The sequence below is a fragment of the Drosophila subpulchrella genome, chromosome X (genome assembly GCF_014743375.2).
Source record: "Drosophila subpulchrella strain 33 F10 #4 breed RU33 chromosome X, RU_Dsub_v1.1 Primary Assembly, whole genome shotgun sequence".
Lineage (NCBI taxonomy): Eukaryota > Metazoa > Arthropoda > Insecta > Diptera > Drosophilidae > Drosophila > Drosophila subpulchrella.
Genome location: NC_050613.1, coordinates 1,710,178 through 1,728,291, shown reverse-complemented (window position 1 = coordinate 1,728,291; position 18,114 = coordinate 1,710,178). Strand labels below are relative to the sequence as shown.

General features: G+C 35.1%; 2 protein-coding genes across 12 annotated transcripts in view; one reads left to right on the top strand and one right to left on the bottom strand.

The window, feature by feature from the left end:
- Window positions 1-14,264, bottom strand: part of LOC119556210 (inositol hexakisphosphate and diphosphoinositol-pentakisphosphate kinase) — a 65,876-nt gene extending 51,612 nt beyond the window's left edge. For 4 of the 11 annotated variants that reach the window (XM_037868178.1, XM_037868190.1, XM_037868191.1 and 1 more), the window contains exon 1: window positions 13,648-14,240. In XM_037868178.1, the coding sequence (XP_037724106.1) occupies window positions 13,648-13,770 (123 nt within the window). In that variant the 5' untranslated portion in view covers window positions 13,771-14,240. Of the gene's footprint in view, window positions 1-2,506; window positions 2,903-5,636; window positions 5,746-13,647 lie in introns of those variants that run through there. The other 7 variants (XM_037868185.1, XM_037868186.1, XM_037868189.1 and 4 more) reach the window with 5 other exon arrangements.
- A 918-nt stretch (window positions 14,265-15,182) lies between these two features.
- On the top strand, window positions 15,183-15,805 carry LOC119556921 (chromatin accessibility complex 16kD protein-like). Its single transcript, XM_037869408.1, has one exon. The coding sequence runs from the start codon at window positions 15,284-15,286 to the stop codon at window positions 15,671-15,673; it is 390 nt and encodes a 129-aa protein (XP_037725336.1). The 5' UTR covers window positions 15,183-15,283; the 3' UTR covers window positions 15,674-15,805.
- Window positions 15,806-18,114: the final 2,309 nt, after the last annotated feature.

The window sequence follows — 18,114 nt, the reverse complement described above, 5'->3', positions numbered from 1 at the left end:
CAGTTTTACAGTAAAATTTCTATGGGGGCCGTCCATAAACCACGTTGTCAAATTTTAAGCACTTTCTGAACCCCCCTCGAAATTCTAGAATATTAGAAAAATAATATTCCCAAGAGTAGAAGATGATATTTATAAAACACGAAGGAACATTCTTTTTTTTAATTTTTTCATTATTTTTCCGATTATTTCCATGATAATGGATATAGTTGCCTGATCCGACTCGTTCCGCCTTATATGTACATTAGGGTGGTACAAAAAATGAAAACTGGTTCTCACCATTTTACATGGTAGATTAAGGTCTGTAAAAAATGTAATCAAAAGTAAAAAAAAAATTGGTTGAGGTTTAGACCTTGCGAATCGTTCTCAAAGTTTGCTTTACAATTACTCATACGACATGTGGTCCAGCCAGAACTTTATTCAAAAAAATCGATTTCCCACCCCCAACTTTGTCAACATTCTAAACTCAGTCAATATTAGTAAAAAATTGACAATTCCGAAATGTTTTTGGTTGGACATCTAAAATCCGAATTTGACACAACGGATTTACCATCTAAGAGATCCGTATTATCTAGTGACTAGATTTTCCGGAAAACACTGTTACAAAGCGCCAAAGATGTAACACAAATGCTAGTTACCATTTGGAGTCAGAGGGGAATTCTAGTCCGGCCTCACCATCATATTATTAAATCCATATCGCGGCTTCACGAAGATTTTTTTTGCCTAAAAAAAAATGTTAATTAAATAGGAGAGCTTCACCGAAACAGGGAAAGCCGTTTTAGAATCATGTTAAATGAACGCTTTAATATCAACCATGCCATGGCATCTTCATCTGCTTTGTCGGAAGAAAGTGATGGCAATGTAACTGATGGCAGTTTTTGAATCATAAATAAAAAGATATAATTAAGTATTGCTTTCTTTGTCCTTCCTCATTTGGGTATATAAGTGTTTAGAGAAGGTCCATTTATGAAACGGTTATTTTCAAAAATAAATAAAATTATTTGCGAAATGTTTTAAATGACTTATAATGCAAATCGATGATTTTAATATCTTAGTGTCAATATTTTCAAAAATTAAATCCAATTCGATCTTGTACGACCATGTAAATTCTGGTCTTAGCAACTAGAAAACTTTTTCAATTTTTAAAGCTTTCATAGTAGTTCGGAAAGGTGACACGAATTTGAGAAATAAAACCAAGTCAAGGCCACCCATATGAAAATAATATATTTGATCAAGGGCAACAGTGCGTATGAGTTATAAACTTTGAAACCAATTCGCAGACCCTAAAACGCATTTTTTTCAAAAAATTTATTTTGGTATTAAATACCTTAAAGCGCACCGTATAGGCGGGTGAGATTAGGACCTTAAAAATTTGCATACAAATGTGGACCGCCCTAATGTACATATACTAACTGTAATATAAATAAGCTTGTTGAAAAAGTTTTATACCGATAGCTTTAGAACTAAGAGACTAGTTAGATTAGACTGTAGAAACAGATGGATTGACGGACATGACATATTTAAGTGTTATTAAGGGGGTATTCTAGTCTAGAAATTTGAAAAAATCGAAAATTTTTTTTTTTCATAATTCGATAGTTTAGATATTCAAAAATATCTCCCTAAACGGATTTTTCAAAATTCAAATTATTTTTAAAATTATGGCTGATTAAGAGAATGTAAGTTATACGTGCTATTCTATCAGTTACACTGCCTGAAATTTAACGTAAAACTTTAAACGCGTTTTTCTCCAAACTACTTTTTCTGATACGGTAGCCATAATATTTCAAGTTCTAATCAGTCGATTTACTTAAAATTTGGCATGAATATTCTTTTAATATCTCTCTATCGCATGAACCAACAAAAAATAAGAATTTAAAATTTGTAATATTTTTAAAAAATTCGATAAAATTAAAAAAATAGTAAAAAATTCGACCTTTTTTTTAAGTGCCCGCCATTTTATGAAAAAAAAATTTTTTTTTAGTTTTGATGGTTCATGACATAGCGACATTCGTACTGATTAAGAATCTTTTTTTTTTTATTTTTAAGTTGACCGCAAGGGTAGAAATCATGGCGACGAGGACACTGCCTTTTTTTCCCCCCTCTACTTCAAGGACGCATAAATCGATGAAAAAAAAGTTTTTTTTTTTTAAATTTTATTTTATGTACTCTTCTAAGTTAAATAAACAAATGATAAAAAACCCGACAATAAAAGTATCAATTGTTTAGTTTTAATTAATTGTTAAAAAAGGCTCGAAACTAGAGCCTCTAGACTAGAATACCCCCTTAAATAATTTAATCGTCTGTCCGTCGATAAGGTTTAATTTTTTAAGGTCGATTTTTCAATGTTATGTTAAGCTTTTAGATTCTTGTTTGTCAGAAAAAACTAACATTAATTTAAATTGTTAGGAAATAATAATAAGTTTTCAGAATGAAATGCTAAGTTTAATAAAGTTAAATTTAAACAATGCATGTTGTTAGACTCAGTGTTAAATTTGACCGAAAAATTTACTTGGAACGTTGCCTCCGTTGACATGACCGGAACAGATAAGATTGTCTAATTTTCTTTGCCGTAAAACTTGCTATTATTTTGGGAAACATTTTTCGAAGCCTTCTGTGGCACCGAGATTGAAACATAGCTTTGAAGAGATTTCTGTGACATCCATGTTTATACTTATTAATAAACATTTCAATTATTTATTGCTGTCAATGGTTTTCTACATTTGATCCATATTTGGTTTGGGTTTATAGCTGTATTTAGCTACGCTTTTGTGAACTATAGTTAACAACACTGATGGGGAATCCGATAAGCCAAGCAGTACGTGTTTGTAGGTCGAATTGCTTTTAAACAGATGACCTAACTCTAATTAAAACTGAAAACGCAATCCGACGAAGTCAGCTGTTCCGAGTAACGCGGCAAACTGAGTAACGGAACTGAACAAAACGGTTAGCTTGGGTTCGCTGGGGATCGAATCGGATCGCGTCGGACTTTTTCAGAGAGTACGCCATTTGGTTTTTGCGCCCAATCACTAAGTCAGTTGAGAGCCCAGTCATGACTAGCTGCAACTACAGATAAAACAGGGAGAAAAACAAAAAGAAAGTGAGAGAGAACTATATAAATACACCTTTGCGCTTTTAAACTACAAACTACTAATTTACATAAATAAAAACAGTTGTTAAACATTTCATTTATTTTTTTTTAATTTCTGTGTGCACTAGCGGACACTTCTTTTTTAAGTTCCACCAATTGATGTGTTTTCCGTTTAATCAACAAACCCAGCTGCTTGACAGTAAGAACATGCTACATGCATTGCGGGTGAACTTTGAAAACTTCGGTCACACTACAAATAATACGATTTAACGACTAGTGAAACTCTTAGCCGATCTGAATACTAGACTTACGTTTTTTCAAATATCTAGCATTTTGTAAAGGGTGTATTTTGAATTTTTTTTATTGTTTACTGCAGCATGTCAGTGTGAATGAGGTTGGTGCAGGAAGGTAGGGGTTTGAAAAACAAATTCGCCTTGAAATCGTTTTTTATTATAACTTCATTTAAGATAAAATAGACCTTCTTTAAATTAATTTAAGTTAATAATATATTAACTATAAAAACTAAAAACTAAGAACTAAAAAAACTTCAGAGTGATAAATGGACTCTCGGTTTGAATTTAGTCGGAAAAGATACTCGGACCCGTTCCAGTTTTCACTTCCGAAAGATACACGCGGATTCCAAGTTCCCAAACTTGTTCCGAAAGAACTGCAACTTTTCCCTTTACTCAAACTGTCAACTTCCAAAAAACTCACTCCGAATTTTTCCGTTGATTATCGGGTCTTTTAAATTAATTTCATTTTTGTTTCCTCAATAATTATTTTGTGGTTGCACCATGAAGCCCGGTAAATTCTTACCTTTAGAATTATTTGCAGCACTAGTGTGAAAAATATAAAACACTGCCATTAAGCAGCTGTTTAGAATTTAAAGTACATTTATGGTAATTTGTGTTTATGCCAACTTTTGTTTGTTTCTAGGATTTAATGCATTAAATGCGCACATAACTAATGCGCATAGATTAAACCCAACAAAGACCGAAAAATTAACTTTGGCTGAAAAACGGAGGAAAAGTTAAGTCACTTCTCAGGATTGTTTATTAGTTTTTATAATATAAAATATTTTAACATTTTGGGTTATATGTGCATCTATTTTTTGCTTTAGCAGTAAACCCGATGTAAATATAATTATAGAAAAGAAACAAGTTAATATTTACACTTATTTGTTATTATTTGTAGTGCATGGAGAGGCCGAGAGTGAGTAAACAAATGGGAGAAGGCGTTCTCTTTGTATAATTGTTACGACCTGCTGAAGGCGACTTATTATCATCGTCGCGTTCGTTTGTTGACGGCACAACTTACATACATAGCGTACACGTCCGGTCGATCGGGCATGCTAATAGAAGCGACTACAGAGAGATCGAGAGCGACAGAAAGAGAGCGATAGAAAGAGAGCGACCAAAAGCAATAACCGGTAACAAGCGGTGGATAAAGTCGATAAGAGTTCCATTGATAAGGGCGCGAGATCTTCCAAAGCGTAGCGTAGATCTTCCAAAGATTCGCCTGAGTGCTAATTGACCAAGTAAAAACTTGCTATGTATACATATGTATGTATATAAATGTTAAGCGCCATTCGATATGATCTCTCCCATTGATTATACATACATATATAACATGTTTGTACTTAAAGATCAAGGAAGAAAACCTTCTAATGAGGTGCAACATACAAATATTTGTATATCTAATTTTGTTACTAAAAATAGGTTATTTGTCCCCGATCAGCTTCAGCAAAATATTTCATCTTCTTGCTTACAGAGGCAGTGGGTTTTTTGCAGAGTAGTAAAAAAGTGTTTTTCAGTTTAAAGTGTTTAATAAATGTACATAATTTGACAAACATAAACGTTGTGGGCAGGAGCCCAAAACATTAATCGGGTTCTAGCCCGAACAACAAAAATGACTCTATCACTCTATAACTAAAGTTAAAACACAAGCTGCCGTCCCAACGCACAAAGGGAAAGAAATATTTGAATAGCATTTCATACTGATTTTATACATACACTGTTATTAATAAATGTGGAAGAAGTACACATACATAGGTATTTGGGTACTTTTCCGCTGATGCCCCGGTTCGATTCCCAGTTCAGACAGAAAAGCAAAAAAGTAAGTACAACTAATTGTGAGATATAAGTTCTATAAATAATTTCCAATAAATTAATATCATTTATAATAATATTGGGAAAAATGAAAATAAAAACGATTTAAATATTAGAAGTACAACACAATCAAGAGAAACGCTATAGTCGATGCCATCGACTATCAAATACCCGTAACTTAGCTAAGAGGAGTCTAGGTGTACGACACGCTAGATCCAGTTGGGAGTTTTAAAACAACACATTTGAGGAAATTTGAATTTGAAATGTAACTATCAAAAATAGTAATCCTAACGTAAAATTATCGACACAAAAGTATGACACAATAACTTTACAAATTTTTTCCAATGTGTTGATTATAATTTAAATTTATATTTAAATAAATATTTAAATTTTTAATGTCCTTCCTTACGAAAATATCTATTCTTTTGGTGCATATTTCTTACCAGGTTGGTGTTACATAGTTTCCGGAGCATTTGAATAAACAGGAAAGGGCAATTGCCTTGAACGGAATAGAGATGCGGTTTCCTATGCTCGATTTAAACGCAGGCTTTCCTGGAAATTTTTAATATGTCAAACGTTGGGGAAACCTAAAGGTTATATATTAATGAACTTAAAATGATTGGTTGTTGGGATCGATTTTGAGAAACCCGCAAAAAAAACTTTTACCCATAACATCGTATTTACTGTAAACTCAGGGAAATAATAGCGTGTTTTGATTTCAAATCCAGAACGAACAATTCCATAGGAATACTGAAAAAAAAATTTTTTTAAATGTACAAGATTATAACTTTGTTTTTTTTTTCTTGGGAATGTCATATCATATCGATAACAACCTGCAAAGGTACAGAAACTTCGGCGTGCCGAAGTAAGCTTTCATTCTTGTTAACTATAAACTTAAAGTCCCTTTTGAAGAAATCAACTTCCTCCAATTCATTCCTTCCTTGGAAACATTTAACAAAGATAACACTTATATTTTCGAAAAGGAACCTTGGTAGCGTACTTGTTATGCACTGTGAACATAAAAACCGTTTTAGATTTCAATATTTCCGTGCTTAAAAGTAAAAAATTTCCTTTCTACTACATTTTCAAACATTCGAAAACAGCATGTGACGAATAGCAAATATTTGGATTTGTAAACCTGTTACTTGTAAAATAAAACGGGATATTGTAAATGTAAATGCGACTATGTTTTGTGTATCAATACCCATCTACACTCAAAAAAAATGTTTTCTTAAGTATTAAAAAAAATGATGTTTCAGAAGAAAAAAATCTAAAATATGGAAAAGATTTATTAAACTGCTGAAAAATTCACCATAGAACGACATTTCTTAGAATTTTTATTCTAAGATATAGAAAAGGCCTTTTTCCCTTAAATATAAGGATTTGTCAAGGATTTGTATAAGGATTGTCAAATGTCAAAACCTTTAATTTTAGGAAAAAAGACGACAACAGAAATTTTTTTTATATTTGCACTATTGTTTTTCTAAAAAACAGAAAAAAAAAGTTTTGCGTTCCAGACATTTTTTACTGCAAACAAATATCGCTTTGAATTTTTTGATAATCGTCACTCCTTAAAAATAGCTTTAAAATTTAGATAAAAACAAGGAAGAACGCTATAGTCGAGTACCTCAACTATCAGATACCCGATACTCAGCTAAAGGGACCAAAGGGAAATGGAGATATGCAAGCAGCAAAGCGAGATTGAAATGCGCCACCTATCGGCGGTAGACAGATTTAAGCGTTATGGGCTTTACAGTGGGCGTGGCAAAGTTTTTTTGGGTCAATCGATAGGTATTGACGAGACCAATACATTTCAGTTAAAATTTTGTATCTAGCATGAAAATTGTGGGCGCCACAGGCTTGGGCGGTTTGTGGGCGTTAGAGTGGGCGTGGCATATTTGCGTAATAAACTTGCGCTGCGCACAAGGCTACGGAATCTAAATCTGAGATCCCAATTCTCTATCCTTGATAGTTTCCGAGATATCCACGTTCATATGTACGATTTTTTGAAGTTTGTAGGCGTAAAAGTGGGCGTGGCAAACTTTTTTTTTATCAATCGATAGGTATTGATGAGAACAATACATTTCAGTTAAAATTTTTATTCTAGCATCAAAACTGTAGGAGCCGCAGTTTTGGGCGGCTTGTGGGCGTTAGAGTGGGCGTGGCACTCTACTGAAACAAACTTGCGGTGCGTAAGAAGCTCAGGAATCTGCACGCCAAATCTCAATAGCCTAGCTCTCATAGTTTCCAAGATCTCAGCGTTCATCCGGACAGACAGACAGACGGACAGACGGACATGGCTAGATCGACTCGGCTAGTGATCCTGATCAAGAATATATATACTTTATGGGGTCGGAAAGGCTTCCTTCTGCCTGTTACATACTTTCCGACGAATCTAGTATACCCTTTTACTCTACGAGTAACGGTTATAAAAATTGGCGTAGCTCTTAGAGCGGTTGCCTGCAAGGCTTGAGGCAAGGTGTTTGACTCCGCGCGCGACTCAGAAGCTTTTCTCAAAATAGTAAGTAAATTGGATTTTCTATTTATAATTTGTAATTTGTAGATTAATTTTAGTTATAATTTCAGTTCCAATTTGAAACTAAAAATGTGTTTACATCATAATCTATTTTTTTAAGTAAAAGAGAGTAAAATAAGTTGACAAATAAGAGATCCAACACGAACCATCTACATCACCGGCTAGGGTCGCATAATACATAAACAACCAAAATCCCTCCGATTCCCAATTAGATTTGTATTTTCTTCTTTTTATTACATGTTTAGAAAATTTTGTTGTTTTCAGAAATATATTTTCTAAAAGTTAAGGCTAGCTGCCTCTGGCACCAAAAGTATGGCGATGTTCTAATATTCAATGCGACTTTTTTTTATGAGAGTAGAAAAAAATTTCTAAATTGCAATACTTTTTTTTTTTAAATGCCATTGATTTAAAAAAAAAACTTTCTTTAATACAGGGAAAATCGCCATTGAAGCGAATTCATAGGATATTTTCTAAAAACAAAGGTGATTGTCGTGTTTTTTTGCGTGTAAGAAATCTTAAACTGTAATCCAAACTCTCTAGCTAGCGAGATCACGACTCTCACACGAACAGACGAACTAGGCTAGATCGATTCGCCTAGTGATCCTGATCAAGAATATATATGTACATTGTACATACATATATACTTTATAAGCTCGAAAACGCTTCCTTCTACCTGTTACATATATGTACTTCTTCCTGAACACATTATACCATTTCACTCTACGAATAACGAATTACTGGACGCTCATTTTCTGTCAGCAAAAGTTTTTTTCGATAGATCGAAATCGGATCGTTTGCGAGCCTTTGAAGATATTTTCAGCGAGGCGGTTGTATTACAATAACCGAGACGAGTAAATATTATGAGCGATAATAATCAACAAAGTTATTGATATCAGAACTGCGAAATCTTAAGGCTTTCTTTCCCATTTTTTTTCTACATTGATAATACTATCTAAAATTTAGGTTTTGCTTTTTATTTTTTATCCTTTAAAATAATAGGAATACAAATTGTAATACGAATTTTACAGGTACTACATATTTATGTTACTAAAGAATTAATAAAAAAAAAGTAATCTTCAGATAATTTAATTTTAAGTTAATATATATTTAGTAGTATTAAACTAACCAAATAAAAGAACCGAACAAGATTTTTAATTATAATGAATAAGATTTAATTATAATATAATTAAACTAAACACTAAACCTGAATCTTTAACCGACTCGGTATTTTAAATAACACTTTTAAACGATTTCGTCTTTCATACATATGTATGTACATTGCACCTACATACATATATGTATACATATGTCTGCCCTCTGCAGGTTTCCAATCACAAAAGAACGCACGCAAGGAAAAAATAGAATGAAGTGAACGGTTTGGCGGGTGCTGACAAATTGCGCATCAGTCAGTTACCATGGCAACAAGGACAGAAAAATACAATCGACATGTTGGGACATTTTGCCCCCTCTGTCACAAAGGCTCCAATCAAACCCATTCACTTATCTAACTTCTTGGTATGCACACCTGATCGCACCACAGCAGCAGATTTTTATTTTCTCGGTGCGTTTTGTCATTACGTGTACTTTTGTTTTTTAACAAACAATTTAATTGGTCAATAACTGCACAGAATTATGATTATGTAGCCCATATTAACTTTGATAAGCTTTTATAAAATCCCCAACAATATTTGATAAATACAGACACGAATAGTTTGCTAAAAATCTGTCTTTATTTTTAAACTGCAACAATATAAAATGTAATAATTCCGATAAGGCTCACCAAAAAAAATTTAAGTGCAGCCGTAAGAGAAGTGCGGGGCTTTACCGCTCCGTATGAAAGTTGAACCCTGACTGCGGATCTTGAGATCCACCTGGACCCGAAAGTGGGCCACCCGAGATTTCAGACTGGGCCCTAAGCTAACACCAAAACAAACAAATTGAACAAACAACTGGCATAGCTGGGTAATTAATTAATGCAGCCAGGGAGTCGAAATTGAAATATAATTAAACGTACCAAACAGGCAAACAATCGAAACGCAACAGAAACCGAAAATTAACGAATTTTTTAATAAAAAAGATATAACGCAATAGTCGATGGCCTCGACTTTCAGATACCCGTTACTCAGCTACCGGAAGTGCAAGGTTGAACACCACGCCACCTAGCGTCGAAATATTATACCCGTTACTCGTAGAGTAAAAGGGTATACTATATTCGTCGGAAAGTATGTAACAAGCAGAAGGAAGCGTTTCCGACCCCATAAAGAATTTATATTTTTGATCAGGATCACTAGCCGAGTCGATCTAGCCATGTCCGTCTGTCCGTATGAACGCTGAGAAACTATAAGGGAAACTATGAGAGCTACAATACTGGGATTAGGCATGCAGATTCCTAAGATTCCTGCGCAGCGCAAGTTTGTTTCAGCAGAGTGCTATGCCCACAAACCGCCAAAAACTGTGGCTCCTACAGTTTTGGTGCTAGAATAAAATTTTTATCTGAAATGTATTGTTCTTATCAATACCTATCGATTGACCCACTTAACGCCCACTTTAACGCCCACAAACTTTAAAAAATCGTAGATATGAACGCGGATATCTCAGAAACTATCAAAGATAGAGAATTGGGATTTCAGATTTAGATTTCGTAGCCTTGTACGCAGCGCAAGTAGTTCAGCAGAACTATCGTATGAATTCCATCAGTGATCAGGTATCATGTTGCTCTGCCGAACGCGGCCAATGTATTTACAATAATATTATAAAGAATTCGCGTAATTTATTTGAGATAATTTTGACTAAAATGATGGAGCAAAAAGAAAAAAAATTATTCAATTTACTTGTGTTTCGGCACTGCCAGAGCAAAGTGCACTGGCAGGAAAACCAAGTCAGATAAATATATACAAGTATTAACAAGATCCCTAGCAACAGGTTGGTACTTTGTGTTTTATTCTTTTGCGCCTTATAAAATTAGCACCATTATATTTCCAACAGTACCTTCACCCAGAAAAAAGATGGACAAAATTTTAGGTCACGCATGACCTTAAAATTTTAAACTGGACTAAAAGTTCATTTTTAGGTCATACACTGCATAAAAAGTTACAATTGTGTGCTTTTTGCCACATATTTTAGGTCACGAACAGCCTTATATTTTAGGCAATCGTGGGCCTTAAAAATATAGCATTTTACCTAAAAATATTTGACAGCTAAAAACCATTTAAACGAAATATGTCTGTTACGTATTGATGTTGGACCTAGCCAAATAATAACCTTTTATGCTATCGTTATAGCGTTAAAATCGATGGTTTGCCATCTCGCGCAGAATAATATTCATTCTCAGAATATTTTGTACATGGTAAAATTCAGTTAAAAAGTTATACAGCTTTTCTCGGCTTGCACAAAGGAGTATACTGGTAAGTACTTTTAATAACATAGTTAAAAAGAATAGTTAATAATATATACAAACGTACTGGCTTCGCAATTATATGAAATTAGTACTTTAAAACGTAATAAGACTGTTTTTTCCCGAACTTTCTTTTTTAAACACATTCGTACAAATGTAGAAAAATACATACATGAAACTGCGCACATAATTTAAATTTTATTTTCTTAAAATTCGTTAAGTACTATCATAAAAATGAGTAATATTTTGGCTTTTAGTTAATTTTACAAATATCTATGTACACAAGTAATTGTCTTTGCATTCACATATGTAAATGCATAAGTGTGCATGTATGTGTGTATTAGGAAAGCCATGCGGTTCGTATTGCGCATTAGGCTTACGTAATATATAAAATATTTAATCTTTAGAATATTATTAACTCTCCTATTCATATGTATACTCTTAAAGATAAAAGCTGTGCTAAGCCAATACAATTTAATAAGTTATAACTTTAAAATAAATGATTTGAATTGAATAAAAGACAATAACAGAACTCTGTATTTATTTTTACAAATTTTACTTAATTTTTAGGGCACCTTTGGCACAGAAATTAGGCTGGGGGTCAAAATGTGGGGTAAAAGTTTTAGGTCAATGCTGGCCCAACTCTTAGGCCGTAAGATGCCTAAAATTTAGGCATTGGGCTTGCCCAAAATAAATGCCAAAAACTGCACCAATTTTTAGGCCGTAAAATGCCTAAAATGTAAGCTTCAGGATTTTCTTATATTTTTAGGCAGCCAATTACCTAAAATCTAGGCCAAAAATTGTCCACATAAAGATTTAGGTCATGGAGTCCTAACTTTAAGGCCATACATGGACTTAGCTCCAGATTTAGGCCAATTTTACCTAAATTCTAGGCCATTTTTGGGCATTTTCGGTCCTTTTTTTCTGGGTGTTGTAGGGTATCGTGACGAACATTTTATAGGGTATGGAGAGTTATTTTTTTTTATATTTGTTGAATTCCACTCGAATTTTACCATCGAACATTTACAGGAATGTGTTTAATAGATGTCAGCAACATTCAGCTTTTAAACCTTTAAAAATTATTAATTTTTGGATAAGTGGCAGTCAAAAAACAAATCGTTCGTCACTATGCCGGATCGGATGGCTCGACCCGACTTATATAGGGAACAGTGGGGTAAGGATAGTTTGTGACCCTAGCTGCTAAACGGCTCGTTAAAATTGCGAACCCAAATAGCGAACCTAGGAGAATGTTGCGCAGATCATGGACAAAGATTGTAGTTTATGTTTTTGCACAAGTAAATATGCGTAAACATCAAAAATATATATATATTATGCTTAGATAGCACTAATTTACAAAAATAAATTTTTTTTTGGCTCTTTGCAATCTTATCTTAAATGTTGCTCGTTTTGAGTATAACATTAGCTATTTTCTTTTGGCTAAAAGAACACATATACTCCAAATTATGTTCATTTGAAAAACGCACTAACAAACATGTCAGAAAGAAAGGGTCCTAAGGAGAGCGGAAGCTTTTGGAATTGACATTGAAAAGTCAGCCGTTGGAGGGAACGAGCTGATGAATGGGGAAAGAAGACGAGAAAGTAGAAGAGAAAGCGAAGCTGCACCTGCAAGAAACCAGCAAGAATGTCAGGATCAGCCCCCGCATGCAAAATTCTACAGTGGGGGTCAGCATAATAATAGCACACGGACTATAGGAAGTTTAGTTAACCTGACTCTTTCATTACATATGTATGAAACTAAAAGTGAGTTGTTTCCTAATTAAAATGTTTAGGAACCAATTTTATTTTATATTTCATTTGGTATATTCGTTATGTATTTCATATCGATTTTTGCTTAAATATTAAGTTTGTCGAAAACATTTAAAACTAAAATGTCATGACATTTTTTTTAGTTGTACTTTTAAATTTAAAAGAACATTCAAGACCGTTAAATTAATCATCCCCGTTCATTGCTATTATTGGGACCTCCGCTTTAAGCACACAATAGCGTTCTTGTGTATGTAAGCATGTATGTACATACATTAGGGTGGGCCGATTTTGGTGCCTAAAATCGTTTAAAAGGCACGTAATCTTTAAAGGATTCTAAGCAATGTTGACAAACAAACTTATCCTCTAAAAAGACGTTTGACCGTTACTTTGTTAGCCAATATTGGTCAGAAACCTTTAACTATTACGTTCCCCGCATACGACATTTCAGCTGTTTCGGCCCAATACAAATCGACCCGCCCTAATGTACATATAGCTTATTTACTAGAAGAGTGACATAAGGTCGAAAAACACGATTTTTTAGTTAATGATGCATAACTGTTCATTGTGTAATAATCTATGAATGATGTGTTAAAATGTTATCATCCGATCTTTAATAATATAGCGCGTATTTTTCGCATTGCTGAAAGGCGCCTTTATCTCGAAATACTATTTTTGAGATATGTCACTCTTCTAGTAAATGAGTACAACTACAAAATTCATAATGGGTTTTAGTGGTAAAAAACAGTGAAGCACGTACGTTGCCATCCTGTAATCCCAAATAGAAACCAACGCGCTGCTGCTGTGGGTTATTTTGTTGCGGATTTTGCTGTTGCTGCTGGGATATATCCTGATAGCCAGATTCCAACTCGGTATAGGACATGGTTGTCCAGTGCGGGCTATGTTTTCCAAACAGAGAGGAGCAATGTTTTTGTAATGTTTCACATTATCATGCACGCACACACAATTTTTTTCGAACGTAAGAAAAAGTTTATAGTTTTTACAAAAATTCTCAGTGTCTTTCGATTTTACGAGTTACGAAATCTGATTTTGGCTTTGGATTTATTTATATTTATTTTTATAATAATTATGATTTGGTGAGAAAATAGGGAGAGAGCGATGAAATCGTAGGCGGGAGAAAGAAAATAAGCGAGGGAAGCACGCTGGCAGTGGGAAGAAGTGAGGGGGTGGTCGGGGTGTTTGGTCTACTGCTGCGGTTAAGGTATTTATTATTAAGTTAGGTTTCCCTCAATTGTTATTCCTATTACGTTTTAGAGCCAAGATGTGCACACGCGTCTACCCGCAGAAAAAGTTTCGTAAAATAAACTTTTCCATCGATTTGTTGACATCGAGGTTTGCCACCGCATAAAGAGCGGAAATTTGTGGAATTTTGGTAGTGCTCCTGGATTGGTCACACCGAAAGCCCGTAAATTATCGTGACATCCGATACACCTTCCTGACGTAGCGGAGACGCCCTTCTGACAGCCGATGCACCAACCTACAGAATAATTTTTCTGTAATCGGATTGCCGATATATAATCTTGCTCATTGCTCTATATGTTACCACTTTTTTTTAAACAAAAATTGTTAAAATACGTTTTTCTAACGGCGTACAATGGGAAAAAGTCCATTTTTTTTTTTCATAAAGCAGGAAAAAAACAGTATATGCTGGAAGGACAAAAAATCAGGGATAGAAGAGTTATATCCCCTTCCCATAGAGTCCATCCGTTCGAAACGGTCGGGATTTTTGAAAAATGTGAAACTCCGATTCCCACAGGGCACATCCACCATCTACCATCCGATAACAGCTGATCTGAAGACCTGTGGCTACTCAAACCAAACCTGTTGCTTCTGCCCCTCCCATTTTCAAATGTGAAACTCCGATTCCCCAAAGAGCACATCCACTATCTACCATTCGATAATAGCTGATTTGGCTAATCGAACCAAGCCTGTTGCTTCTGCGCCTTCCATTTTCGACTGTTCCCTGTCTTTATTGTTTACGTTTTCGTGGTGAATGTTTTAATTTCTACTGTCAAGAAGAAGAGCTCAGAGTTGCACCGAACAAACATCGCCTTACTATCGCATAAAAGAGTCCGTCAAATTTGGATGGGGAACTAAGTGGGAAATTTTCGGAACGGCAAAACGGCATCCGTTCAACGGATGGTACATGGTGGATGGATCTCTGTGGGAAGACGCTATAACTGGACGACGGTAACTTGAAGGATACAAAATAAGGTTACAGTTTCGACTATTGTCGGTATTGTTGGCATCCAAAGCGGCGGGCACTCTGACGCTTGTTTGTCTTGATTGTTATCAATGCCTTGCCGTGCCGCCGGTATTATCGATAGCGATAGGTTGGATCCAAAACCCAAGCCAAACCAACGAATATTAATACAATGGGGGAACCCAAGATCCAATCGCCCGTGGAACACGCCCCTAACGACGAGACCGTACTGCCCCTCAGCAGGGTGCGGACCATCATGAAGAGCTCCATGGACAAAGGGCTGATTACCAACGAAGTGCTCTTTCTTATGACCAAGTGCACCGAGCTTTTCGTCCGGTATTTGGCGGGAAAGTTATATGTAGAGGCATCCCGGCAAAAATCCAGCGAAACGCTGGAGTATGAGCACCTATCGCAGCTGGTCAACAAAAGCAAGAACCTCGAGTTTTTGGTGAAGATCGTGCCGGAGAAGATCCGGGTGCACAAGTTCCAGGAGATGCTGCTATTGAATCGCTTCGCCGGCAGTGACGACGATTCCGAATCCGGCTCAGAGTCGGATGAGTGACTGGACATGTACAACCCATCGACTCCGACTAATTTCAACGCCCCGTATCTCTTAGTTAAGGCCAGCCCACTAGATAAGTAAACGATTGCGTATACCTCCTGATAAATAAAGCATACGGTGTCCTTCAAATGACCACATCGCGAGATGATTACAGAGAGTGTGTCTGTAAAAAGCATATAACTTAGGTTTTTTTTTACATATTAACTTCTACTCTTGGGTATATCATTCTTACAATATTTCAGAATTTCGAATAAAATTAAAAAAAATCGGACGACTTATCATAAAGCTGCGACAGGAACTATCAGATAATTGTCAAAATAATACAAATACCATTATATTTCGTTTTAGGTAAACATATACGGTAGCAAAATAAAATGGAACATTATCTTTAAATTTCTGTAATTTGTTTTTAGTTTTCTAAAAATATGAATCCTCTGTACATACAATGCTCCCACGGGAACGACCTGCAAGGGAATAGAAACTTTGCCTTGCCGAGGCTAGCTTCCTTTTTTGTTCAAAGTTGCTTGTTGTCAATTACACCAGTTTACAAAAAAAAATTGATGAAATACGCCTTGAAGGAAACCTTTGTTTTCCGGTAAGGTACATCTCCCTGATTAATAAAAGGGCACTTAAAATTTTTTCTATGGTACCAATTTTTTTTTAAATGTAAAAAACGTTTTTCGCACTTTTTTATTTTCTAACTCGAGTGCTGATAAACCGAATTTGGTCATCAAAGACTCATTTTACAGGTAATAGAATGCCCTTTAACTTTCTTGTACACATCATTGAGATCCATTCATTAGTTTATAAGCTGAAATTCGTCAAAGTTGAAAAAGTTGAAAAAAATGCAAAAACGCTGGCATAAATGGCTAAATTAGTTTTGTGTTGTTTTCTTGAAGGCTGAACCTTAACGGAGAATATGCGCCATTGATCACGACAATCCGTTGGTAAATCGATTTTTTACAGATTCTTAAAGGTATATACCCAAGTTCAGTATTCGGGTGCAGCGGCCATTAAACATTATTTTAAATTTTCAGTGTTGGGAAACGTAAGAACTTGGTGCAAGTTGTAATGCATAACGTGAGTTTCCTTGCTAAAAATATATGAAAATGATTTCCTCGTAACTGCAATCGCATACTTTTTAGCTTGCCCAGCACTAATAGCATAGAAACTGACGTTATGCATTACAACTGAAAATTTAAAATAATGTTTAACGGCCGCTGCACCCGAACACTTGGCCTGCGTTTCTTGATAGTAAAGCTGCATTTCAAGGAAAGGGAATAAGGGGAATTCTTACAGTGCTAAGGACCACTAGAGGTTTTTTTTCCAATGTATACATACGTAAAACAAGGAAGAACGCTATAGTCGAACACCTCGACTATCAGATACCCGTTACTCAGCTAAAGGGACCAAACAAAACAATTAAAATTTGTATCTAGCATGAAAATTGTGGGCTCCACAGGCTTGGGCTGTGAGTGGGCGTTAGAGTGGGCGTGACATATTCGCGTGACAAACTTGCGCTGCGTACAAGGCTACGGAATCTAAATCTGAGATCCCAATTCTCTATCTTTAATAGATAGATATCCACGTTCATATTTACGATTTTATTTTAAGTTTGTGGGCGGCTTGTGGGCGTTAAATTGGGCGTGGCCAACTTTTTTTTGGGTCAATCGATAGGTATTGATGAGAACAATATATTTCAGTTAAAATCTTTATTCTAGCATCAAAAATGTAGGAGCCACTGTTTTGGGCGGTTTTAAACAAACTTGCGCTGCGTAAGAATCTCAGGAATCTGCACGCCAAATCTCAATAGCCTAGCTCCTATAGTTTTCGAGATCTCAGCGTTCATCCGGACAGACAGACAAACGGACAGACGGACATGGCTAGTTCGACTCGGCTAGTGATCCTGATCAAGAATATATATACTTTATGGGGTCGGAAACGCTTCCTTCTGCCTGTTACATACTTTCCGACGAATCTAGTATACCCTTTTACTCTACGAGTAACGGGTATAATAAGCGCATAAAAACTAAAAAAATTTTAAGATAGGAGCGACAAAATTAATTCTTTCACGAATATATTCCGGATAAATAATGGCAAAATACCAGTTAAAAGCATTTTTGAAAAGTTCAAGTTTTAGGCGTTGTGCTGCTAACTTGATATCAACTTAGCAGAACAACTAAGTTTTTTTTAAAAATAAATTTTAGAAATGGAGCGACTAAATTAATTCTTTCACGAGTAATTTACGGATAAATAACGGCAAGATACCAGCTAAAAACATTTTGGAAAAGTTCAAGTTTAAGGAGTTGTGCTGCTAACTTGATATCAACTTAGCAGAACAACTTAGTTTTTTTAAAAATATAATTTTTTTAAAATGGAGCGACAAAATTAATTCTTTCACGAATAATTACGGATAAATAACGGCAAAATACCAGTTAAAA

Excerpts from the sequence above, each read along its gene's own strand:
- LOC119556921 (XM_037869408.1), top strand. The coding sequence starts at position 15,284 with ATGGGGGAACCCAAGATCCAATCGCCCGTGGAACACGCCCCTAACGAC.